Below are 27,207 nucleotides of genomic sequence, written 5' to 3'. Positions count from 1 at the left end.
GAAGATGGGAGTAGCAACTACTTATGCAGTAGTGTGTTGGTGAATCTTTAACCATGGTCTAACCATGCGGTATGGCTTCTCGGGCATGTCTACTCCCTCTTGTTGTAAAGGTTCTAGTATTTTCAGAGAAGTTGAAAATATTTCAGAAAAGTTACTGAAAAGTAATTGTAAATGAATTGGAGCACAGAATTTTAAAAGAGGCTTTAAAAAGTGTCTGATTTAATTTAAATTTTAAAAAGTGATTGTATTACTCAACTACTTTGGTCTCCAATTAATGTATAGCTGAATTTGCAAAACAGTTCCATCATATTCCCTTTTTTAATCTTTTTTGACAGATTAACCTTTCTTATGGTGACCTGTTTCTCTCTTGGCTTCTAGTCAGGTATGAATTTTGAATTGTAAAAAAGCTTAAGTTGCTACCAGCTTTATACCTTCAAAAATGATGTGTGAAATTAAATACATTAGCCGGTTTTTACAAAGTTCCTGACAACTTCTGGAAAAAATTGGCAAAGTAGTAAGCACCTAAGGATTTGAAGAAACTTAAGTAATTTAGTGAAGTTGAATACATCTGTGGCGTACCTAATATTCTACTGGTTGTTTTCTCTATGCAACTATGCAGAAAATTGCTAGCATCAATCTTATAGGTATCTGGGGGAAAAAAAAGTGAAGTCTTTCAAGAAACAATCTTTCTGCCTTAAATTACATATCACACTTCAGATTTCTCTGGACTGCTGCACAGCGCAAGAAATAACAAATTCTAAATTTTATTTACTTTTTTCCCTCACTGATGCAATGCAATCTTGATATGGCTATTTTATTTAAGTTTGCCAAACCTTTTTCATATTAGGTTGAAAACTTATAAGTTAAGCCAGATGGAAAACATTTTTTTGGAATCACTAGCTGTAAGAGTATAGTATTGAAATTTAATATGTGAATCTGCCATTTTTCTTTGAGTATTAAGAAATAAAATCCAGCAACATTTGAAAAGCATTTATTACAGAATGCTGCAAATGTAGCATTTTGTTGTGAAAATTACTTTGTTTAAATACTTTCCATGATCTAAGTGAAAACTAATATTTTGCAGTTTTATTGATTTTGTTGTTGTTGTTCTAGCATTTTCTTTCCCAAATAAGCTCAGAACATGATAGACTTGTTCTTGTTTAAAGAAGGTACAGATTTTTGAAGCTGTTAAAACAGGATTGTTTTCTGTAGAACTCAACTTATTTTTTCCATACTGCTGCTTTTGGTCAAACGTGAACTTGAATGTCAGGTTTTTTGTTTTTCAATGAAGTTGAAAGTTGGGAAGAGTGCTCAGTGGTTCTGTTTAACCTTTGGAAATCCAAACTGTGCATCCAATCCTGCACAAATGCTGTGATTACAGTGATTCGATAGGGCTACCCAAGAGCTTCTTTAAATTTATATCTACCTGTTTGATGTAGACCTTTTTCCTTCTTGTTACATTTTCTCTCATTAATAATGGTATACTTTTTATAATGGCATGTCCAGAGTGCAGAAGAAAGTTAATTCTGAAAAACTATAAAACCAACACATTTTTTGTCACAGTTGTCTCAATTTAAATGCAACATGCTCTTGGTCTCAGTATTCATGCTTTGTATTTTAAAGTTTCAGCAAACCAAGTTTAACTAGCGAATTTTTTTCTTCCTTAATTGTTTGGAAGTACTACCCTAGTGAATATGAAGAGGTTTAAAATATTTACTGTAGTATTGGAGATGAATCTAAGAAAAGTCTTCAATGTAGCCAGTGCTTAGTTTGTCTGGAAATACTGGCAAATGAAGTCTTGGTTTCTAAATTTTTTTTATAAGGTTATCTAATATATCTGGTTTGGGGCAGGGGGAAGAGGACAAAGCTGTTCACAATGAAATTAAAAGACTGGATTTCTTGTCCTTTTTAGTCTTCTTTTTTTCTTTTTTTTTTCTATATAGTCTCAGTATTCTGCAATTAAAAGTAATTTTATTCTGCTGGCTGGCCATATATTGTTTTTTTTTTTTTTTTGTTTGGCATCGAACTTCTGCCAATCTTTCATGACTATTCAGTTGGGCTTTTTGGTTTTTTTTGTCTGCCAATCTAGCTTTTTCATGTATTTAGATTTGTAGGGACTGCTAATGTGTAAACATGGTTTCATTTATTTGCGTTAGGACTGGCATATGAGCTGGGGCGATCAAACTGAGTTCTCTCCCTTCCAGTTAATGGAATATGGACGCTCTACCTGCTGATAACTTATAATGGGCTAGGCATATGTGCATGGTCAATTCCAATTTCTATACTTGGGTCCATTTTTATAATTGTCCACTTTTCAGTTAGAGAAAGGTGGATAGGTGAATACTGTGTGCTTCAGGTTTTTTGAATCATACGGGCAGCTGTATATTTCTTGGACAGGTGGGATCTTAACTTCTCATCCTCCTCCTTCCTCCTCCTTTTGTTATATAGTCTTGATTCCAGCAGCAACAGAAGATCCCTTTTTCATCCTGTCTCTGCTTTACCTGTTATCTCAATTTTTGTTTGTATGGTACCAACCTAGAAGATGTAGATGTAAGAGCAATGGGGGAAGGAGAGTGCATCTGCTTGCACAGAACAGAATTGGGCAGAGCTGCTGGGTGCCTGAGAGTTAAGGGTAGTTTACATGCTTGTGTATCAAAGGGGAAAATGCAGTGGAAAGGAAAGGGAGAGTAGGCTTCTGTTGTGAGAATGTGCCAAAATGTGAAAATAGCCTTTGCAGCAGTTCAACATGGACAGTACTGATACTTCTGTAAATTCTCTTGTACTGTCAGGCATCACAGGTGCTTCAGCTTATAAACCTCTGTAGCTCACCTGAAGTCTGAATTATCGAGTTTAAGCTCTGGTCCTGTGGAAATATCAGTACTAGTGCTGAAGACGAAGATGCCATGGGGACAAAGAAAGTACTCAAGGACTCTAGTCCTGAAGAAGAGCCATTGCTGTATGGGGCTGTTTGCAAACTATTCTAGCAACTTCTCCCTTTCAGTTTCTTCTTTCCTTGTCCGGTCTTGCAGATGGTCCCAGGGTCTAAAGGATTTCCAGAACTCTGCTTTAGTATTCTGCCTGTTTAGCTTTTTATCTGACAGTTCTTTTCTTCTTGTTTAGCTATTCAAAGTAGAACTCAAAATACAAACATTGTCTACTTTAAAAGTAGACTTTAAATGGACAAATTTATGGGTCCTTGAAGAAAATCTCATGGTTCTTCTTTTTATACCATGTGTACATTCACATGGATTGACAGTGAAAATAAAGAACTTAAAAGCATAGTATTTCTCAAGGTTTTGTTGTCGGAGATCTTTGGGAAGACAGAATTGAGAAAAACTAAATCTAAAGCAAGTGAGTCTAAGTAAGAGGGAAAGTGAAGGATGGATATGAAGAATCTTATCCTTGGTGCAATGCTGTGCCTGTTAATTAAGTACAAAACAGTTGTTAGCAGCAGAAGTTACCTGCTGAGCACACAGCTTTATGATGTGAAAACAGACTTCATGTGTGAATGTATGCTTAAGGAGCTATATGGCTTGTCTGTATAAATACAGCCGTTTGCTTTCTACGTAGAATTTATATTTGCATATGGATATAGCAAAGGGGCACAAGTTTTAGTGAGTAACATTGCAATAATTTCATGAATGTATCACGAAATTGCACAATGCTAGCTTTTCTTTTTTTCTCCATATCTGATCAGGTTTTTCTTTCTAGAGAAAGAGAAACAAGCATGTGTTCTGATTTTTTTTTTTTTTTTTTTTGGGGGGGGGGGGTGCTAGGTTTTTTTGGTTGGAGATCTGATGTTTTCTGTATATTTAAAGTGTTTAGCCCTGCAAAACTGCTGAGTTATTTTTGCTTAGAATTTTGGTGTTTCCCTAGATGTGGTGGGGTGTGTGTAGTATTTTTAGGTGTTTTTTTTTTTTAAACCTTCTGCAGTGTCACTGTGAAAGGGGTGGGAAGTAGAACTTGTAAAGAATTCAGAGGTTTTGTTAACCATTCTTCATTTTACTTGAAATAATATAACCCACCATGTGTTAAATGATTGTCACCCTTATTTTGTCAATTATATTTCCTAATTCTTCAAGTCTTTATGTATAGTCACTTACATTATCCCATTCAGCAGTTTGTAACTTGATATCTGCCTGTATTTGATTTTTCAGCAAGTTCTGCTGTTACTCTAGGCAGAATTCAGCCAGTTTCTCTAGGATAAACCTTATGGCCCTAGCATGTAACATCTATTTTTCTTTACCTGTATTGTTTTCAAAGCTTTTATTCTAGAACACTTATAATTTTTTAAATATTTTCCACATATATTGAAGGCAGAGAAAAAAATGTTCTTCGAATGTATTTGGTATTTCTTCAAGTTTCCCTTCTGGATTTTTAATCTGCGATAGGAAGTTTTCAGGATTAGAGGTTTCTGCAGTTACTAACATAAGGATGGCTGAATCTGTTCTCTGTGCAATTTACCCTATGTTTCCAGAAATCTCCTTTATAATCTTTTTCTAATTAGTTGACTCTGCTTTTCTTTAGTTCAAATTCTTGCCCATTAGTGATTCATCCTTAATGATGACTATTTGCCTATGTAATTTTCTGCCGTCTTCAAAAGTGTTTGAAGAATTAATGAACAATTTTATTCCACTCTAGCTTTTGGCTTTGATTCATATCTAAAGAATAATCAGAAGCTTTATGGAGGTTGGATATTATAGAACATTTGAGACTTAGCTTGCAAGATTTAACAATTTCTCCTAACATGACAAAGGTTTCAAGGATGTCTTGTAAAAGATTTATTCACTTGATTGTTCGTAGTGTGCTTAGGTCTTTGTCTATGAAAAATGTGTAACTAGCTCGGTGACAGTGAATTCTTCTGACCTCTAAGTAGTCAAAGATTTCTCCTTGAAATTTGTGATTCTTTAATACTGACTTCTGAGTTGCTAGTTTTCCTCACTTCTAACTTCTATCTTAATAGCAGAATAGAGAGTAAATTTCAACCCCTTTTGTTTGCATTCATCAGTGTTTTCAAGAAGAATCTGCTTACTTCCTCAAAATACTTCAAAAGCAAATGCTGCCTGGCATTTGTAAGTGTTGACATGTGCAAACTGAAGAAAGTATCATCTGCAGAAAGTTCTATTGAGTATTTGACACATCTGTATGAAGAGTGATCTATTGTTAAGGATAGTATTCATTTTAGTTCAGTCTCAGCTGGTAAAAACTTGAGTTTGCAGTTTGACATTTTAATGTAGAACTTCTAAAAAATTTTGGAAGTAAATTTCATTTTCTGGACTATGCAGAAACGTTATAAAGGAAAATATGAGCATTGAGAATATGGAACAGCTTGCTGTGTTTTTACTTCCACGTAGTCTAGTCTAGTGCATATGATTTCTGAAAGATTGCTTGCCATAGTAAATCTAATTCTTTTCAGCAGGAATTTTAACTTTAAAAGAAGTCTTGTCAGCTAGCCTGTTCTGCTTATAGCTCATCTTGCACCCACCAGATGATTTAAAATAGTCTTTGGAATGTGTGACTTCTTGATTATTAGAAATTGTTGACTGCTTTTGTGCATTTGGTCTTAGTGAACATATGCATTGTAAGGCCAAGTGATGCTGCTTTTGGCTAGAAGCCTTCATGCTGTGTTACATCATGTCACAAGCCTGAGTATCTAAAATATGTGGAGGTGTTTAGAGGTTTTTGTTGCAGACAGCAAATAGTATACTAATAGGCTAATCTCTGTGACACTATCCTGTTGTAAGATAAATTTTGGGTAGTTCAGCCTTTTATTTCTTACAAGACCCTTGGAACCAGCATTGAGCTCTGATAGGGAAGCTAAAATTAGTTTTAAAAAACTGTTTCTTCTGAGTAATGGTGAACTTACAAGATCTGTAGCTCCGATGACAAAATTGTTTTTCTTGAGGAATTGGAGGTCTTCACCTGGAACACCTGTGCTGGTGTGACCTGGATTTTCCTCTTCCAGTCCTGTAGCGGTGGGGTTAGAAGACCAGCTAGCACAGCTCTTCAGGGATTTATGAAAGATTGGAGTCAGTTTATAGCTCTGGGATGCTGATTGGCAGGAGAGTTGCTGTACTGAAAAAGCTAAGTGCTGGGTCACCAACTGTGAATCTTCCAAAAAGAAAAACCAAAGAAAATCCCACCTCAGCTTTCTAGGTCTCTGTGAAGGGTAGCAGAATCCTCGAATAGGTCTTACCGATGCATCTTCAGCCATTAATTATTGTACGTTGGGGATTTATGAGCTTGGTGCATTGCTAGCACTGACATTAAAATCCTCTCTTGCTGCTGTTAATAACAAAAGCTTTTCACTCATGAATAGCTCATTGTCTTCATGCTGCCTGTGATACTTACTGATGAAAATACTGTCTGTATTCTCTAGCTGGCTGTTACTCTAAGTCAAGCACACTCAGTAGCCCTCCCAGAGTGTATATGTGAAGTAGCTATGGTTTTGAAGGGGAATATTTGCTCTCTGTCAGCATCTGAGGTGTCAGTAGCCCAATTTAAGACTGCAGTTACTTCAGGAAAAGAAATAACTGTCTGTCGGCTTATAAATCTGCTTTCCTAAAAGGATTGCCTGTTCTGTAGCTGTCAGGAGAGGCATATCTGCTGTTCACTGTAAGAAGGAAAAGATTTGAATAATGTGGTTTGAACTTACCTGCCAGTACTGTAATACCCAATAACTTTAATGCCTACGCAAAAACTTACTACTATTGGCTTCAAGGTACTGTATATCTGTGTATTCATTTTGTTATGTGTTGTAATTAAATTGAACTAATGATGTACTCCTAATATTTGAAGCAGTACTGCAAAAAGAAGTGTAGGGTTTTTTGTATAGGACTGGCAATATTAAGTAATGTACACTGATTGTTCACTGGGCATAATAGGAGTATATTTTAAATCTCAAAGCAGCTGAGAGAATGGAAGTGTCTGAAGGATCCCTGAATAAGTCTGTCTATTTTTAGATAATCTTCATTCAACCTGGAGAGCAGACAGAAAAATGAAATTGTTGCCTCAGTCATTTGAAAGCTACTTTAAAGTCATGGAATAGGAGTCTAGTGAATCTCAGCTGTTTATATGACAGCAGTAGTCTTTGTACTTTTATTGTATTCTTGGTTTCAAAATTTTAGCTATTCTCTTGAGCTCCTGTAATATTTACAGTGATGCTCTGGTAGGGAATATTTTGTCTTCCTCCTGGATCAATTTATTCTTTTTCTTGTATAGCAAAAAAATTATTGTAAAAAGGAATGCAAATCCAAAAGCTGTGGATTAAATTGATTTTGAATTTTTATTATTTGATTAAAATATTGTTCATCTGGTCCTCTGAAACCTTGCTCATTGCAGTTTTGTCCTCCAAGCAAGATAGGGCTTTCTTAAAGTCAGTCTAAAAAGTATTGGCTATGGCTGGGGAAAAAAAAAAACCTTAAGAAAGCCTTTCAAAGACTTTCATTTGAAGAGTTCTGTAAACAATCTTTTATTTTATTCTCAAATAGAATCTATTGGGAGAATCTGGCATTAACGGAATCCATAAGTGTGGATATTTGGTTTTGGCTGGTTTTTTTTCTTCTGAAAGACCAACTTAAAACCAAACCAAAACAATCCCCCCACACCCCACCCCAAACACTGAGCTGGCGTGGAGTTTTATGACAAAGATCTGGAAGCAATTACTTTAGGCCTTTTCATTTGTGTTCATTACTCTTCTATGAATTCCAGGCTGGAAGAGTGGGAGTGGAAAGGACCGCGTGGATCACTGTGTCCAGTCCCTTGCAGTGGTTTCTTATAAATCCGCAGGGCTCTGCTTTGAAACATCTTCTTTGCCGAATATATAGCACTCCCTGTGCCCTTCCCTTGTGGGATGCTGGTGCACCGTGCAATGGTTTCTGGTTTTATATCTAAGGAGAATACTTAAATGATGCTTCCAAAAATCTGATTGGCCTTTTTTCCATGACTGGGTGACAGTGACAGCTCACAGTGTCACCCTTTGCTTTATTGAAACTCTTCGGCTGATAGCAAAGTTACATACTCCAATGCATACTACTGAACATATTTTATTAAATGTCATCTCGATTCTGTTGTTCCAGTCCACAAAGCCATCTTTCTTCCTACTTTATCACTCGTTCCTTTTTAACGGCAACGGGTCTTGAGATCACCCATCTAGATCTAGCACCAAGATTACTAAAGAAAATAGTTGCTGGCTTATTGAAGGTGCAGTCTCATCAGCCTACTAAGTTTTTTTTATAAGGCTTTACAGTCTTTCTTGTAATCATCTTGTTTATCCACTTTATTTTTTGTATTAATCCTGATCTTTCTCACCTTAAGTAACAATTTTCTTTGTGGGAGCTATATTTAAAATGTTTGCAGGTGCTGACAGCAGTAACTTTGAAGTCAGTTATAGATTGAATTAAATTTACGCTGTTCTAATTTCATCAAAATTGTATTGCTTTTTATTCAACTTCTGATCTACTTATATCCCTGATAATTCACTCAGTCTGTTCTAGAAACATTTGTGGTTTTTATATACTATATTAATTACTACATTAATGTATACCATGTTAATGCAGTGTTAATATACTTTATTATATTGAACTAACCATACATGTCTGAACAATTTGCTGTCCTTCTGAATAGCCCTACATTTATGCCTGTTTCAAGTAGTATGTGTAGTAAATTACCAGACTTTCCTGCTATCACACTTCGAAATTTCACATGGCAATTCTTTCTGGGCCCTACAGAAGGGATTATACAGGCCATCCTGTTTTTACCAGAGTAGGTAATCTCAGATGGTTTTATTTCATCTTGGGCTTGATAATTTCCATGTCCTTGTCCCTGTTGCAATTAATTTTCACATATTTCATTTTTATTAAAGGGAGGTAAACTATATTTCTAGTATAATTAATATTTGGGCCATACTAGTCCGTTATTAATCTGCAAATGATCATTTTTATTTGAATAGTACTGATTAGGAAGAGAATCAGGAAGGACTGTGTAGTAGTGGAAACTGCTTGACACTGTTGACCAAATGCTTACTTGATTTCTTGGAAAATCTGGGGGAGATTTGGACTTAATGATCCTTGGTCCCATCCAACTCGAGATAGTCTATGATTCTATGCTGCTTACAAAATAATTTGAGAAACCATTAAGCACTAATTTGCAAAATGATTAACTGTTTTCAGAAGTTAAATCATTATAGTTATGTTTCTGAAAAGCGTAGGTACCAAAATAGCAATGTCTTTAAAATTAATTTTCTTGCAGTAACTGAAAAGAGCTTGGTTTTTAAAGTGTTCCTACTCGGCTTAGAAATGTTATTTACTTACTATGTATCCGTAGAAGTAATTGGAACTAATCATAAAAGTTTAGAGGTTAAGTAAACGCCACTTAGCTAAGAAGGTCCCTTCCAATCCAAACTATTCTATGATTTTAAATCAGGAGAATCAGAGGTTTAAGTGCACAGTGACTTAGTTCCATGCAGTTATAAACAGTTTGACAAAATTGTGGATGGAGGACATACCTGTTGTTCCATTTCTGGCATTGCTTTTCTATGTGATGAGCCATATTTTCATCTCGCAAGAGCTTCTACTTTTATAAGCATATTTATGCAGTCTACTTTATCTGTAGGAAAGCCTTTATGGACCAATAACTTCTGCCTTTGTGTATGAAGTTCATCCTTGTTTTTCAAGTGTAGTCAGCTACTCCTGTGTTTCTGTTTTATTCTTCAACCCAAGGCCTACCAGTTTTAGAAACATAATTGATCATTTTTTCAAATGGTCAATTTAAAAAATTGACTTATGAATTGAAAATTCACTTCTGATGAATTAAAAGTGTAGTCTTCCTACACAGAGCAAGAAGGATAGAAATTGATTTTACTGACCTACATTTCTCAGATTTTTCTGAAGAGTAGGTTTGCTTTTAATGAATTGTTCTCATACTGCTCAGACTAGTATGATCCGTTTTCTCTCATCACCTCTTCAGAACTTACTGTTGCTGCATTGTACTGAGCAGATGACTTGTGAATACTAAAACGTTTCAAAATCCATCAAACCAGTGTAGCCCAATGAAGAGTACTTCTCTTGTGTTAACTTCTGAGCAGAAGAGAGTACTGGTGTCCTTGAGCTCCTGAATATCCTTTTTTGCCTGATGAAATGTACCAGATGTGTTTTGTGTTTCTGTGAAGAAGACACAGAATACACCTGTTTTCCACAGGTGGTGGGTTGACCCTCTGATTTGAATGGGTTTTTTCCCATTCCCAATGCTTTTATAGCCTTGAAACTAGGTAATGCCTTGTTTGTCCTCAAACTGACCTATTTACTGATGAGCTGATGGTAATGAGCTCTCTGCAAACAAGCACTATAATGAATTTAACAGAGCATGGGCCAGTAAAAAGAAAAAAAAAATATAATACATCAGCACAGTAGCAAAAGTAGTTCTGAAACCCGAGGCTAGTGTCGGCATCACTTCTGTTTTCAAATATAGACATACTCAGCTAGATAGGCTCCATAAATAATTCAGATACGTGGAGTTTTAGACAATGCTCATATGACAGTTTGCGTTTGCTTAATTTTTTAGAAGTTTGCTCAAAAATCCATGCGTATGCCTAATATGTTACCCTAGAGCATGCCAGTTGTTTCTCCCTCATTACTAAATAGACTGAGAAGCTGAAAATTTTGTGTAGGCCATCAATCTTTCCTTAGATGCTGTTCAGTTAATCACTTTCCATTTGGTTTAAATTGATATTAATAGCTTAGAAATAGCAAATGTTGTGTCAGGATTTTGATGAGCCCTTACTTTGTGCCAGCTTCTGTTTATTCACATCTGAAAGTTTGAAAAACAAACTTTACATCAGCTTTGTCTGTTTAGGTTTCACATCCAGTGTAGTAACCTATTTAGTTGAATAACGGCAATGAAGTCCTTTGCCAAGTCTGTTACAAAGTCATATTGAGGACTGATTGCTAGTATAAACAAATATGAAGTTGGTCCAAACATAAAAATGGCTAAATAGTCATGTGTCGTACTGAAAAGAGTAAGCATTCTTTCCCGTGGCAACTGTGTTGGTAAAAGAGGTGGTAAAGTGAAACAATGCACTTTATATGAGCAGTAATTTTAAAGATGACCTTTTTCTATAGTGTCAAGTGTATAATGGACTTTGTCAGAGGAGGGGGGGAAGTCACTTGACCTTCAGAAGTAACAAGACTTGAACGTACCCATTGTTTTTCCTCCTTTCACTTTATTCTTGATAAGTTACAGCCTCTGCTTCTACTCTTTCCAGGGTGTCTTTAAAACTCCTTTTACTTCCATGGTGTAAAGGTTTTGTTGTCTATTATCCAGTATTCTGAAGGGAGGAAAACTACCTGGTTTTGCAAAAATCTTCAGCTTTATTACATTACTCAGTAGCAAAGGCAATTATTAAACCTGTTCATTTGGGGATTATTGCTGTGGTTACCAGACTTGTTTATAGGTGCAGTTGACTTTCTTTGCTGTAAGGACACACTACTGATTCATGTTAAAGTTGCTATCAGGCTCCAAAGGTTTCTTTCTGCAGAGCAGCTTCCTAGCCTGTTGTCACCCAGTCTCTGGATAATAAGGTTATTCCGTGCTGGGTACAGGACTTGGTACTTGCATTTATTGAACTTCTTGAGGTTTTCAACCTGCCACCCAGGGCCATCCCAGGGAATTGTCTGCCTGCTCCACCCCCCTGTTGGGTGTCACCAGCAACCTTGCTGTGTGCATTTGGTCCCATGCCCTGGTTCTCAGTAAAGATACTAACCAGTATCAGCTCCAGTTTTGACCTCTGAAGGACGCCACTGGTGAATGTCTGTCAGCTGGACTTTGTACTGCTAGTCAAAACCCATAGAGCCTGGTGGTCCAGCTAGCAATCCACCCACCTGGTAGCCCACTTCTGCAGGTCGTGTCTGTCTCGGTTCTGACAAAGTACTCTGGAAGACTGTCACGGTCCCTGTTAAAGTCAAGGTAAACAGCATCTACTGCTCTTCCCTTGCCCACCAAACCAGTCCTTTCCTTAAGGCAAGCTGCCAGGTTGGTCAAGTATGATGTGCCCTTGGTGAATCTGGACTGTCTGTTCCCAGTTGCCCTTTTGTGGTTTTTGGGGATTTTTTTTTGTTTGGTTTGGTTTGGGGTTTTTTGTTTGGGTTTTTTTTTGGGGTGTGGGGGGGTGTGGAGGGGTGGATGTAGGTTCCAGGAGGATTTATTCCATAATCTTCGCAGGGACTGAAGTGAGACTGACTAGCAGATGGTTCTCCAGATCCTCCTTTTCCTTCTTGATGATAGCTTTTTTCCTAATCCTGAGGCAGCTCTCTGGATCACCATGACCTTTCAGAGATGATAGAGAGTGACCCTACAATAAAATCTATCTGAAGCAGAGGGATATACACCCTTCAGTCTTGTACGTGTGGAAGGCTTCAGGCTTCTGTGTTGCGATGCCATCTAAACCTCTGCCACTTCAGTGTATAGGGATGCTTGGAGACATGAATGTCTCTGCTGCCAATAAGAAGAAATAAGCTGTGTTTAGAAGAGGGATGTCGTAGTATTTTCTCTCAAGAAGGAGGGGCTAGGAATCAAATTATGACAATGAAATAGTAAAGGAAAGGTGGTCTTAATGGTACAGGGTTTTTCTGAGCTTTTTGCATAATCATGTTTTATGGTTAAAGTTCTCCTTTCCAATAAATTCTTCAGTTTAGGCTGAAAGCCTGTAATGAATCTGTATGTACGTCAATTTTAAAATTCTAGTGTGTTTTTGAAGAGTCTTATTTTCTGTTTATTTTATGAGTTAAGAATATCTACAATTCTGGTTTTAACTAGTAAGCTGTTGCCACTGGGAAATACTTTGGGAGTACTTTGAAACATGACAGCATTGGTGGGGAACCTGTTGGTAAAAAAAAAAAAATTTAAAAAAATCATACTTTAGTGTAAGCGAACAAGCTCAAAGCTGTTGATTCTGCCCTACCCAATTGTCAGTCATGGAAATAAGCAGTCCTTGTAACAAAATTTGCTTGTAATTTGAGTGGGACAAAAGAGAATTTCAAAGGTTGGCATTCTGAAATTTTGGTGTATACATGTTGAAAAATGTATAAAAGATTACTCTATAACCAAGCATTAAACTATTAAGGTCACTTTAAGCATCAACATTATTAGTTAATACCTTTAGTTTTGAATGGCTAGTAAGTGATCGCAGTGGCTGGTGGGTACTTTCTTCACTTTGCCTACTGTTTAACTTTACCAGAAGGGATGTTTATTTTTGGTTTGCTGAAAGCAAAGCATTGGTTTTTGGGATGATGGTGTAATGTGCCATTAGACTTCATGTAAAATACAGGCATTTGTAGACTAGCATTCCTAGTGATGGGCCCAGAAAGTCAACGTGTACTACGCGGGAGGAGCATGAGGAATATTAGCCATGGGCTTCACAGAGCACATATTGATACTCTGCTTCCTGAGATGTTCCTGGTTTTCATTCATTTCACTTGTTCTAATTTCCAGGGGATCCACAGACTTCCTTTTAATTTCATTAGATGTGCCTACCCTCTTCTCCAGTGGCTCAGCAGATGTTTTGGTCACTCGTTTTAGTGTTTCGGGTGATGAATGTTAACAGAGTAAAGGACTGGAGTAGTGCTGCTTTAATTGACCCCATTCCCTTAATCTCATTGGAGTGCAGAGAGCATTCATTTTGATACATACAGCATTTGGCAATTAAATTGTTACCTTTAAAATGTGGTTAAAATTTCTGCTTATAGCTGCTCCCCTCAGGTAACTTTTTGTGACTTTTTTCTTTTTTCTTTTTCCAGATATAGAACGTGGTCTCTCAAACTGGATTAAAGCAACCTGTTGATATTTTTATTTATACTTTTTTATTTTTGTATTTGACTTAAAGTGCCATGAAAAAATTTGCATATTGCAAGGTGGTCCTTGCCACCTCTTTGGTTTGGGTCCTTCTGGATATGTTTCTATTGCTGTACTTCAGTGAATGCAACAAATGTGATGAGAAAAAAGAAAGAGGCCTGCCTGCTGGAGATGGTAAGTTTTTTTGCCTGAGTAATCTTTAAATTATGCTCATTTAAAATTGCACTTCTTTTAAACATTTGCCTTTTTTTTTGCCCCAACAATATAGTATTGCATCAGCATTTAGGTGTTGCGGAATGTTCAACGTTTCTTTGAATGACTAGGAAATAAGTACATTGCCTGAGACTCTTGCCTGATCTATGTTGCAGACTTAAATGCTTAAGACATAGAGTTTGAAGCACTAGTGTATATGGAAAAATAATAAAACTATGCAACAAGCAGTTCAAGAATGCAAGCTATGTTAATATAGTCTAAAGCATGTTCTAAATTTCCACCAGTGAGGAAGCAAAGGCACTGTTAACTTCAGTAGACTTGGTAGTAAAACAAACCAAATCCACAACCAATAGCTTACTTGTCCCCCTACTCCTAAACAAAAACAAAACAAAACAGACAAAAAAAACCCCCAACCAAACAACACCCCCCCCAAACCCCAGCCCAAACAAAAAAAACCCCAAACAAACAAACAGACAAAACAAACCCCAAAAAACAAAACGTTCCCCCAACCCCTCAGCCCCCACCTAAGCCAAAATTTGGCCAGTTACTATAGCAATAAGGGACAGTGAATGTTGTAATGAAAATAAATTTGTGAAAATAACTAGAATAAACTTGGATGTAAAAGTGGCAAATGAGAGTGTGTTTGTATGTGCACGTATGCACACACATATGCACATGCTTATGTTTGTAACTTTTTCTTTGAAGTGAGAGCTGTATTATTCAATACTAAAGGTCTTCAGATAAGCTCTCAGTTTTGTTACTGCCCTCTTAGTTTTCAGGTACCAGTTAATGAGCTGACTGGTTTTTTTGAAAGCCAGTAGCCAGTACCATTAATGTTGAAAACTTTATTTTAGGGAGGTCATCATAGTTGATCTCATGGGAGAAAGGGTTGGTGCAGGGTGAATTCTCATGCCTGCAATGTCTCAGCACAGGCATTTAGAACTGCAGGCAGCTGCTGCCTCCAGTTCATTCGTGAAACATCTAATTTTGTAGCATGGTCTCTCCTCCACCAGAAAGGCTGTGTCTCTATGTTTTACTGCTGCTATAGGAAACTTAAGCAGTGATGCTCAATATTGAGTCCGATCAGCCAACTGTACTCAAGATTAATGAATGCTTTCCATCACAAAAAATGTTTTGACCTGTTGACACCTAGTATGGGCAACTTTGATCTCCCTGGCAAATTTTTTGAAATGTTTTAAGAACAATGTTGCGCTGTTACAGAATAACACTGGGGAGATGTTTAGGAAATGCTAGTTTTGTTTTGTTTCCCCCATGATGAAAACAGGCCAATAAATCTCCACTGAGAATAACAGTGTATAGGAATGTAGAACTTCTGTGCCTAGTACCTCTGAACTGTTTTTTCCACAACTGCATGCAAACATTTTAGAGAGGTTATAGTTCACCCGAGTTTTGCAGAAGAGACTTAAACTTTCAGTTGCTTGTATTTCATATTTTGGGTTTCTTTTTCAATAAGCAGAAAAGGAAGTGACAAGAAACTGAACTAGGTTTATGTAAAAAGTATGTCACTATAAGAATTCAGTCCTTTTGTCTTTTTTTTTTTTTTCTCTCAGAAGTTGGGAAATTTTCTTGAGGATAAGATGATGACTGATATTGTGCTGTTAAGTAAAGGATCCACTTTTTGGATTCCCACAAAGTTTTTACACGATGCTAAGCAGATAACTTATGCTAGGCTTCTTTGGAGCTGTCTTGGAAACAACATTTTTTTTGCTGTTGGCAAACAGCAATGGAAGTCAATATATATCAGACTTGGTTTGATGTATTGATGATGTTGAAAATTCAGATGACCTTACACACAAAGTCATTGGGGGATCCTTCAGGTGAGGGGAAAATAAGCAGTTTTTAAAGATTAGTATTATGACTTTCCCTATGCAACATTAGTTTCACTTAGTTGAGTACAGTCTTCATTCCGGCCTTTCCCTAACCTGTGTGTGCTAAAATCATTGATATCTTTTTTGATGTCTTGTAGTTGGCCTGTAAACAAACAAACCAACCCCCAAACCAACCAAAACTTTGTGTGTAGTTTTGTATGTTTTTCTTGTGTTTTTTTTTTTTTAAACAGCTGGCTTGTAGTAAGGTATGTGCAGAAACATGTCTTCTAGAAACCATGGTTGTCGTTGACACCGTGACACTTCCTTTTAACCTAGTTGCATACCTGATCTTAGATATTCTTACTTGTTCCAGTAGTTTACTGATTTGGAGTCTGTAGTGGATTTACTCCTGCTCAGAATGCCTAGAATCTCCTCAGATAACATTGAGGCTATTTTTTGTGTGAAGCTTTTATCAAAATCTGCTTTTTCACTTCACTTTTTTCCCCCTATTCATTTCCATAATTGATTTAGCTTTCTTGATTCAGCACAAATTATGTAAGTGTTCTGAATTTAATAGTCTCTTTGTCCATGTCACTCTGGTATATAGCTTCTCTTTGCAATCATGGAAGAATTCCATGGCATATAATGAACCTACTTGACATACGAGTAAGTTTTTCTGAAGAGTTTGTAAGTTTATTTTAGGCTGTGTTTGCCTAGTTGGAAAAATTAGTCTTCAGATACTTCAGCAGGAGCAAAGGATTTTGATGATAATTTTGGACAGTTCAGGCTTTCATGAAGTTAGAAGGATGTTTTCCTTAGGTTTTTAATGCAAAAAGTGTGGGGAGTTTCTTTTTCAGAGTCAGACTTAGAGCCATGGTCTAAATTGCCTTTGGGAAAAATCTTTCTCCTTGATGGCATAAGATACTAGCATCTTGAATCACGATCTTTGGGTTGTGTGTCTAATATTTATTGTATGTATACCGCTGTTATATTTTACAAATTGCTTAAAATAAGAAATAGTAAAGGAATATGAATGTGGAAAAAATCTGTGTACACGATTATGGGGAACTGTAAGATGAGTGGGATAAAGGTCTTTGTGTCCACCATCGTAGAGGTTTGAGGGTTGGTAGTTGAAACGATGCGAGTGTGGAGATGAGGGGACAAAAGATGAAGTGGAAAAGGGACAGGCACTTACCAGGCTGTGAGTAGGAGAGCTGAGGTGGAGATGTTTTGGGAAAAGGGGGTCTGGGTAGCACGGGACTGAGGAACTAAAGTGATGCTGGAGGAGGGAGAGTTGGAATCTAGTGACTGTAATTGTGTGGGATGGTTTGGTCGTAGGCTTAGGCTTCTGTCCCCCCCTCCACCGTGGCAGAAGACGACAGTAGTAGGTAGCTTCGAAGTGGGACCAGAACTCCTAGCAGTGCCGATGGCGGCGTTGACCTGCGGGAGCCTGTGCTTGTCCTGGCCGATGCTGCCGCTCGCTCTTCTCCCCACCGCGACTCCTCCGGAGAGGTGGGAGTAGGTCGGGGGAAGTTCTCTCCAGTGCTCAGCCCTGTGGTCGTTTCACCCTTCCTGAGCTAACCGAGATGGCGTGTGCCCCCCAGGCTGTCGTGGGTGTTCTCTCTATTGGCACCTCTTCTGGGCGGCGGTTCTGGTTTTGTAATTCCTGGTGGTTCATCAGTCAAATTCACAAGGAGTAATTGTTGTGGATGGAAGGCTGTTGCTGTAATTTTTAAGGTTGTTACCACGTTGGAAAAAAAATCACTGAGCCTTAATAAGTGTTGTTCATGTTACTTAGTAGTTTTTTCCAAATCTGAAATTCATAAGATGGCTAGTTGAGCATTATTGTTTACAGATGGGGATTCAGCATTACAATTTAGATTTCACAGCCTGGAATAGAACTTAGTGATAAATGTAAACAAGTTCTAGACTTAAAGAAATGGTTCAAGCTGTTCTCTAACAATACAAAAAGGGACCATTCCTGTAAACAAAAAGTGCCCAGGTAGTACTGTGGTTTTACTAATAAAGTTTTTTTTTGTGTGTAGCTCCATCTTATTTCTGTAAGAGTTCTCTATGTCAGCTCTGAGGTCTTGACTTAAACGATGATCAAATGAGTCCTTCCTTACCCCCAGTTATAGGCTTCTTAAAGGTATGCCTGCAAAGGAACTTCCAGCTTTGGCACTTGATGTAGTTTTTAAATAAACTTCCAAACTCATCCTTTTTCCCTTTTTTTTTTTTTTCCTCAAGGGGCATTCCACTTGCCTAATGATTAGAAGCCCGGCAAAAAAAACCCTATAAATTTCAGACCTAGGATTGGTATTGCAAGAGTCTTGTGATCTCAGCTACTTGCTATTTACACTCTTTTCTGGGGGTAATGACAAATTCAAGCTAGGACCAGCCATTTTTATCAAGTGCCAGTCAAGGCCTTGTGTTCTGAATTTTGAGCTCTTCGGTAAAGATGGAATCTCCAAGTTGTGACTTGGTTCGGAATATTCTCATCTACAAAAAAAATTCCTAAGAAGAAAAGTGAGCAGCTTCAAGATACAAAACACAGATTTAATATTTGAAAATAGGAACTGTTCATCATAAATCAGTGTTGTTCTGTTAAGGCTGAGGTGTGTGTAAGAGACAAAACTCCTCTGAGGTTCCACCTGCCCAAACAGCTTTCTTGTAATTGGTGGTTCCTCCAAAGGTGACTGGACTTTGTTTTGGTCAGTTTACCGTTGTTGTGGCCCCTAAAGACGTGTTATGGAAGAATCCATCCCTTTTTCAGGCTTTAGATGGTCTTAGATTTTAAAGTATTTGTTTTTCATCAGGCATATTGCCTGGTAAAAAGAAATTTGTAGTCCATAGACACAAAGAGTTCCTGATTTTTAATGAAGATCTGGAAGAGATCAAGCTCTCTTTGAAACCAGTGGTTTACTGATACAAATGAGAAATGTCTGGAAAAACATTACTAGATTTTCAGTTGGATCAGGGGATAAATCATTCATTTAGCTCCAAAACTTGTAGCTGTAAATTAAATTTCTGTCTGTTAGAAGTATGTCATCAGTACATGTCTACAGTCCTTCAAAGGAAATACTTTTTTCATAGTTAACAGACAAAAGAGCACTGTAGTTTGCATTTTTAACAATGTGTATTAGTCGTTTTGGGAGAATGTTGTTGGTTTGTGTTTATATGAAAACTACATGGTTCTGTGGGGAAACAGGTTGCCATAAATACAGAAACCTGAGAGAAGATAGGTTAACTTTTCTTAGAAAGTCATTTCTCTGCCCGCACATCAAGCTTGCCTGTCTTTGCATTTAGGGAGTTCCATAAAGTATCTGTGGATCTAGTTAGCTGTTGCTGGATTTTTCTGCAGGAGAAGGGAGTACTTTATTTAGGTAAAATGTGTAATCAAGTAGTATATATTTGCTAAGGAGATTTTAAAAATTCAACTGATCAATTTGTGGAATTTGTACACCTGAACCCAACTCACTGATGTGCTAAACTAGCATCTAACAGCAAGATCTGCAAATGTGAAAGATAAGTTTTCAGTTAATTTAGCTAATTAGTTTAACTGGTATAGCCAAAATTAAGAAACAACTGGAAGTGTAAATGAAAACAGGATTATTTTTTTTTTTCTAAATAGCAAATATGGTAGGATAAGACATTCACTCTTGAGAATGCAGAAAAACGTGGTGAATATAATTATGTTCTGATAGCTTTTGTTTTAATCATTTTAGGTATGTTGAACACTCATTTAACCATTTTTCTGACCAAATGAACCTATATACTAATTGCTATACACTTAGTAAAAATTGTTATGATAGCCCACATAATAATAACAAGCTGAATATATAAAATTAAGCCCAAATAATTGCCTTACTTTATGCCATGTTTTTATGTTAATTACCCCCTGTTTTTATGTTAATTACCCCCCAAAAGGCACAAATTCTAGTTTAAAAGATTATGCAATTCCAAATCAGCAAGTTTTGATGCGTTTTGAACCGTACTTTCTTAGGAGGCAAAGATGCAAAGCAAACTGCTTGCTCATTTTAGCCCATGCTTAAAACATGTGCCTAAACCAATTTGCTCAGGATCTGCTCAGACATACTTATTCTATCAATTTTCAGTGTATGAGTGGCTCGGTGGCAACTTTTAGAATTATATAGCTCAACTGACAGTCAAGGGGAGTTTGGGAAAAAGAAAGCATCACTGCGGCGGGAGGGAGGGTTTGCTCTGCTAAATGTTACTGCATTAATGCAACTAGTGCAATTGCTTCAGGTACTCGAAAATGAAAGTTTCTCAAGGAGCACATTGCACTTGTAACCCATTAATGCTAAATGCAAACTAGCAAAATGTTTCAGTTATTAGTAAGTATATATTTCAAGTCTTAGTGTTTCAGCAAGGATGGAAGGCTTGGGCTTTTTATTTTTTTTTTTTTTTTTTAATTTTAGTTTATTCTTTACATGGCTATTTGCTCTTGGCATAAGCTTTAATTACACTGTGCTGTCCTGATGCAAATTAAGCTAGGCTTATTACTGAGGGCTTTGGTGCCTTTACTTTAAAATACTTCCTGTTCTTCCATATAGATCTTAAATTAGTATTTTTTGAAATTAAAATTTGTACTGAATTTGTAAATAGTCATATATTTCAAATCAGCATTTAAAACATTTCAGTTCAGGAGAAAAGGAAAGAGGTATTTGTAAAGAAAATGTAACCTTTTTTTTAAAAATATTTTGGTTTTTTACTTCTTTTGTTTAAAAACCCAAATAATTCAGGAGTCTGAATTCCTTTTCTCCTCCCTCTCTCCCTCATTAGTTTGATCAGATATTTGATACTTAAGATTTCTTTGGTTTAAACATGTCAAGTGTTACTGTTTCTGTTTCGAGTACTAACGTTAAACTCCAAAATGTAATTATGTTGACTAAAAATAACGTTAGAAAAACAAGAGGAATTATTTCTAAATTGTAAATGCCAATGCTATTCTGTCAAAATAAAAATGTGGAAATAAATGTAAAGTTATGACTTTACTTTAATCTTTACTGAAATTCCTGTAAAGGAAAATTCAACTTTTCCTGAAAAGCTTGTGTGTGCAAGAACAGTCTGGGATATAAATGTCTGTTGTTCCAGAACTTTTAACAGTAAAGGCAATTAGAACATGATGATGGATAGATATAAACCCTTACTGTTTTTTCAAATGATTTGTGGTGTCTAAGAGTAGCACTTAACTACTTCTGTTAAACTTCCAAATATGAAGATTTGTTTTCACTTCTAAAACCTGGTGGGTTTAGAACTCTATTTTAAACAGGAACACTCCTACAGTGTATAACAAAGTATAAACAAACAAAAGCAAGGATAAAAGTAGTTACCAACATTTTGTTTATTCTTAGTTCCAGAACCCATACAAAAGCCACATGAAGGACCTGGAGAGATGGGGAAGCCTGTGGTCATTCCGAAAGAGGAGCAAGAAAAAATGAAAGAAATGTTTAAAATAAATCAGTTTAATTTAATGGCAAGTGAGATGATTGCACTCAACAGATCTTTACCTGACGTCAGGTTAGAAGGGTAAGTGCTTTATGTTGTATTAAAAATGTACTGTATTTAAATGAAGTATGTGCAAAGAGTGATCCAAGAGTTCAGTTCTGTCAGATATTACTGTTGAAGTGAAAAGTAGGAGGATTTCCTGTATATATGGTACTTATTTGTAAAATAAACAGCAGAAACCAGTTTTCTTCTGTGTTATTTAGCTTTGAATCTGATTACAAATAGGAAGCCTGTTTGGGGAATAGAAATTAATTTGGTTGAAGGAAAACAAAGTTAACTTAAGACTTGGTGTTTCAGGAAAAAATTACATATTTGAAAAATTCATGCACTACTTGTAATGAGGCAGACTAAAATTCTGCATTACATGAAATAGAAATACTTTAAAAATTTCTTACCTAATGAAATGTGCAAAGCCTCATTTAGATTGGATTATAATGTTTTCTAATATCCGTCTGGTTTGTTTTTGATCTTGCCTCTGAAATATTGATCCTTGCAGAGCTGTTTGAGTCATAAGTAATTAAAAAGAAAATTGTAGCCTTGTTTTAAGTAAAACTAAGATTGCTTTACTCTCCTGGGGTTACTCTGGCAGGGTAGCTGATGAGTCCCCCCCAACCCCTCTTGTTTATGAAAGGGACTCTCAAGTTAGACAAAGCTCATGAAACAAGATTTTCCCAATCAATTATTTGCATTCTCTTGCGAGAATCAGATGCTATAGAAACCCCATTTCTTCAGAAGCTCTGCTGTTGCTTCTGCGTACACGAGGCCTAGCTGCTGGATTAATTTGTTTTCATTTCCTACCTCTGAAGACAGTATTAGAAGAAAGAGATGAAGCTCTGACTGCTTTTCATTTTTAATGAGTGATAAAGAGCTGCTTTGTAGGTACCTTGATCTATTGTAATGAATGTGATTCTATGTAGCGTGTGAGTTCCTGGTAGAGCTGGTGTTCTTAATAACTGAGCCATATAGTTTTCAAAATATGATTTCATAAGTTTGAATTAATGTTACTTTTCAACTGAGTGTCAGATATATTATTAGTCAGATTTTATGATCACTGCTTGCCTGTTTCTCAGTATAGTGCAAGAATGCAAATCATGAACTTGCAGGGTTTTCTTTCAAAACTGACGTGTTTTTGGGGGGGGGGGTTATATCCTTTTCTCTCATGCTATTGCTCTGATCGTGGTTGTAACTTGGCAATGGGATCTCTTGGCATTCATGCAGATTCGTATGTAGTGTCTGCCCCTTTTGTCACTCTCTATAGGATAAGAAATTGCCTCGCTGTAAAGTGGTGTCCTGGTTTCAGCTGGGACAGAGTAAATTGTCTTCCTAGTAGCTGGTATAGTGCTGTGTTTTGGGTCCAGTGTGAGAAGAATGTTGATAACACTGATGTTTTCAGTTGTTGCTAAGTAGTGTTTAGACTAAGTCAAGGATTTTTTTCAGCTTCTCCTGCCCAGCCAGCGAGAAGGCTGGAGGGGCACAAGAAGTTGGAGGGGACACAGCCAGGGCAGCTGACCCAAAGTGGCCAAAGGGGTGTTCCATACCATGGGACATCATGTCCAACATATAAACTGGGGGCAGTTGGCCTGGGGGGGATCGCTGCTCGGGAACTAACTGGGCATCGGTCGGTGGATGGTGAGCAATTGCATTGTGCATCACTTGTATGTTCCAATCTTTTTATTATTATAGCCATTATTATCATTAGTAGTTTCTTCCTTTCTGTTCTACTAAACTGTTCTTATCTCAACCCAGAAGTTTTACCTTTCTCCTTCCCATTGTCTCCCCCATCCCACTGGGGGGGGAGTGAGCGAGCGGCTGAGTGGTGCTTAGTTACTGGCTGGGGTTAAACCACCACAAGTGGTGACTACCACTGGTTAAGAACTTGTAGTTAGCATTCTCAACTTGTTTTAGCTGCGAGGAAAATCATTAGTTTCTTCAGAGACTTTTGTCAAAGCTGAGATGCTAATTTGGGGTGATTTCTGTATGTTTTTTCTGGAAGAGCTGAATTGAAGGAATTAACAAAAGTTTGGGGAAATGATAGTTACAACAGTTGGTTATTGGGACGGCACACAGGAGTAATTTTTCATTATGACCCTGGAAGGATGGAGGAAGCTAAATGGCATAATCTGTTTATCAGCATTCATATTGGAAAACTTGCATGTATATATTCTACCATTTTTATAGTGTAAGTACAAAGATAAGACAATAAATTTGTGGATCTAAAAAGTTGACTTAACCATAAGCTTTGTGAAGTCTAGACTTTTGAATTAACCAAAAATGGAAAGAGAAATTGTTATGAACTATTAAAAATTTGTTACCTAAGCATCACTCAAGCTTTTGCAGACAAATGAAATAACAATTTTAAAATCAAGTTGAGCTATAGGAATTTTTTGTCTTACTCACTCGGCCATGCTCTGCAGTTATTGTGTTTCACAGTAAGATATGCATTATAAATTTAGTGGTGTTGCATTTGCTTCTCCTTTCCGTTTGTGTGGACACAAATACTGTCACAATACTATGTGTGTGAAAATGGAGTCTTAGAATAAAATTTTAGGTAAGGTCTCAGGGAAGAGTTGGATTTTCTGTTATTGTAAATTGCTGCCAACAATTTTAACATTTATTTGCTGTGTGCATTTTTAGTAGATTTTGAGAGAAAAATGGTCCCCCAAAGGCTCCTCCTTTTGTCATCTTTTCAGTATGTACTCTGTAAGGTCACACTAATTAAAAGTTGGGGCGCATGTTAACATTTCCCCAGCAAATTTGAGAATAATACTGTGCTTACAAGGCAATGGTATCTTAGTCTGTATGTGTGGATTAATGTTACTTCCCAAGAACACTGTAGCCATTTTCAGGATCATGAAAACTATAAATATGCTTCAGTGTTGTCTGTATGTCTTATGAAAGTATTTATCTGGTTAGTCAAAACACTCACATGGTCAGAACCTTCTGCTGCGTTAGTGGAGTTGCTTCTGCTATAAGTTGTTCTATCCATATATCCCTGATAATATGGAAATAGTTTTGGGAGAAGGTGAATGGGTAATTTCTAATCACTCCTTACCACCTTTATGTGGTAAGCTGCCAGTAGCACTTTCAATCAAGGTTTTGAAAAAGTGGGATATGTTCAAAGGCACACTTAGCTGTTCAACCATGTAATTATTTTCTTCGCAGGTTTTGTGGGTTGCTTCCTTTCATGTGGTGTGGGGGGAAGATTATTTCAAGTCCTATATGTCAGTTCTTCTGAAATACAGAAGTCTGTAAAAGTTGTGCCTAACAGTTAATCATTCCAAAGCTGGTGGAATTAAGTGTGCCAGGACCAATTTGCCACATGTATTTAATGGGGATGGCATAACCTGTCAGCTGGAGAGCAGTTTTCAAAGTAGTCTACATTATCCTTCATATTAATTTTTGGTTCTGCCAAAACCTCGTCATCTGTGCGAAGGCAAGCACGTTTGCGTACCTGCTCAGTCCTCGAGGCAGCGAGTCCCTTCATGGGTTACGTGTTCTGTCTCGCATGTCTGCCTCCTTGTGCTTGTATAGTCATCTCTATAGATGACTCGCTCATCGTGTGGCATCATCTTTATGTTTTGGCCAAGAAATTTTGTTTCCTTACTAGAAGAAAAAAAAAAAGTGAGCTCTTTTAATAACTTCTAGGCACTCCTCCAGCTCAGGGAGCTCCTCAGTAAGAGACACCTACAGAAGCTGAAATTTGTGTTCTGCTGAGCTCTGCCCCAGTCATATTAACAGGTTTATATTTATTTTTATTATTTACAAAATAAAATTTCAAAGTTACTGAGGCACAGAGCTGCCTTTAAAATCACTGACATATGCCTGAATTGCTAGTCATTTTGTGTCTGTAATCGGGAACATTATTCTACTTACTCTTCTCGTTATCCCAACTCGATTTGCTTAACAGAAAAAACTAAACCAAAAGTAATTTTCTTAGCCTGGATACTTCCCCGAATCTGGACTGGGGCATGTTACTGTAACTAACTCATGTAACTGACAGTGCCGCAACCTCTAGAGGGTTGTTTTTGTGGGGGAACAAGCAGCTGGGGACAGCAGATTGGTTTTAAGTTGTTAATAGAATGATTCTTGTAAGCACGTCTTATTCTGGTCTGTGAATCAGTCATCAAAGTGGGAGTTGATTCACAGTTGCCAGGAAAATATGCAGCTGTGGGCTTGACATGGCAGCGAAGAGTAAAAGATGGGTGATTAGGAACACTAGAGTCTTGCCTTCATTTTGCTGAAGTTGAGGGAGGCAGGGAATGAAATAGGTGTCGGTGACTAAAATAGGTGTTCAGCTGTGCCTATGTGTCCTAGACCGGTATTCAGGCTGGAAAGTGGTGTGGTTAAATGCATGAAATTTGTATGTATCGTATGACTTGGTTTTGCTCTCAATGCTGTTTGAGGAGACTTTGGAAGCTGCTTTGTAAACTGAAGAGTGAGTGCTGTGTTCTAAGGCTGAGCTTTCCAGCCTGTAGTCATTACTTAATAATTTGTGGAATATATAAAACATTTAAGAAGGCATTTGGGTCCCTGGTGTGAGAGTTTAAACCCAATTCTGACTTTTTTACGCTAGAAAAGAGCATCTTAAAACACTCTTCTTTTCCAGGCACAAGTGGTCAAGGCTGGAAACAATGGAGGCATAGCTGGGAAAGAATAATGTTGTTCACATAAGCTCTGGTTCCCACTGGAGTTTATGCTGCAGCGCTAGAAGGGTGTCATATTTTGCAGGTTGTCATATTTTGCAGGTTGAGATTTCTTGGAAAGGTGATGGGCTTCCCCAAGGAGCCCTGCAGCAAGGAGGAGTGTGGATAGCTTTAGGATACTTCAGCAACCCTTTCTCCAAGGCTCCAGGTTCTGTAGAACTTGGCATAAAAGATCTGTCTTGTCATTTTGTTCCTTAGTTGGTATAATTTTGCCAGAATTAAGAGTATCGGACGTCTTATTATACCTCAGTTAGTTCTGCATGACATTTGGGACCTTTTCACTGTCCTTTTTGGAAGCTGCCTGTATTCAGGAAGTAGGTATGTTGGGGTTTGAGTGGTATAGGTAGTGTTAAGGCATAATCAGAATTTTTAGCCAGATGACCCTACATATTTGAGTGAACTGGGTCTAAATTAATATAAACTATGACTTCAGCCACTTAATAGAAAAATAAGATGCAGATCTCTAAGACCTTAATATTCAACTAGTGCAGTAATGTGGTCAGTTTAAGTTATTATTTAAAGCTTTTTTGCTGAATCAAGCTACCCTGCTCAGTTCCTGCTGCTAAGCTTACTTTCACAATCGGGAGAAAGTAGACAATTTTTTTTCTGGGGTTAAAAGCTGCTGTTCTACATCTAACTTATGTAAATGTTGTCGAGTTTATAGCAATTATGCTGGGCTCCTTTCTGAGTAAGTCCTTCAGGTGACTAATTCTGTCATTTCTTTGCTTAGAAAGAACCATGTTTAGATTTAAGCTTTAGATTTAGGCACTGTTAATTATATGATACAATATAATGCTTTTCAGTTATGGGACTGCAATCTGGTTCTCATAGGTGTGCTTTAAAAATGTATTGTTGATTTTAAGCCTGAAATATACATGTCAGAATACACTGGAATTTGGATTTTTAACTTCTCAAAACAAATTGATTTGCTTTATACTTTAAGATACTACAGTTGAATCATAATGTGACACATTCCTAAAACTTACACAATCTCTGTGTAAGGAAAATAGTTTGAGTAAACCTATTCATGGTGAAACTAGTAAAGGCACACATGCAAGAGCATGCTCTTGTCACACATTTGAGTTCCA

The 27,207-nt window shown here is 37.1% G+C and overlaps 1 protein-coding gene across 3 annotated transcripts in view; it reads left to right on the top strand.

Moving 5' to 3' along the window:
- GALNT1 (polypeptide N-acetylgalactosaminyltransferase 1) overlaps window positions 1–27,207 on the top strand; it is a 90,141-nt gene that overhangs the window by 27,994 nt on the left and 34,940 nt on the right. For 2 of the 3 annotated variants that reach the window (XM_069778712.1, XM_069778710.1), the window contains exons 3-4: window positions 13,791–14,019; window positions 21,263–21,437. In XM_069778712.1, coding sequence (XP_069634813.1) covers window positions 13,881–14,019; window positions 21,263–21,437 — 314 coding nt within the window. In that variant the 5' untranslated portion in view covers window positions 13,791–13,880. Of the gene's footprint in view, window positions 1–335; window positions 383–13,790; window positions 14,020–21,262; window positions 21,438–27,207 lie in introns of all 3 variants that reach the window. The other variant, XM_069778711.1, reaches the window with a different exon arrangement.

The sequence above is a fragment of the Haliaeetus albicilla genome, chromosome 3, assembly GCF_947461875.1.
Source record: "Haliaeetus albicilla chromosome 3, bHalAlb1.1, whole genome shotgun sequence".
Classification (NCBI taxonomy): Eukaryota; Metazoa; Chordata; class Aves; order Accipitriformes; family Accipitridae; genus Haliaeetus; species Haliaeetus albicilla.
Note: the sequence above shows the minus strand (reverse complement) of the source record. Positions and strands in the feature narration are given on the sequence as shown.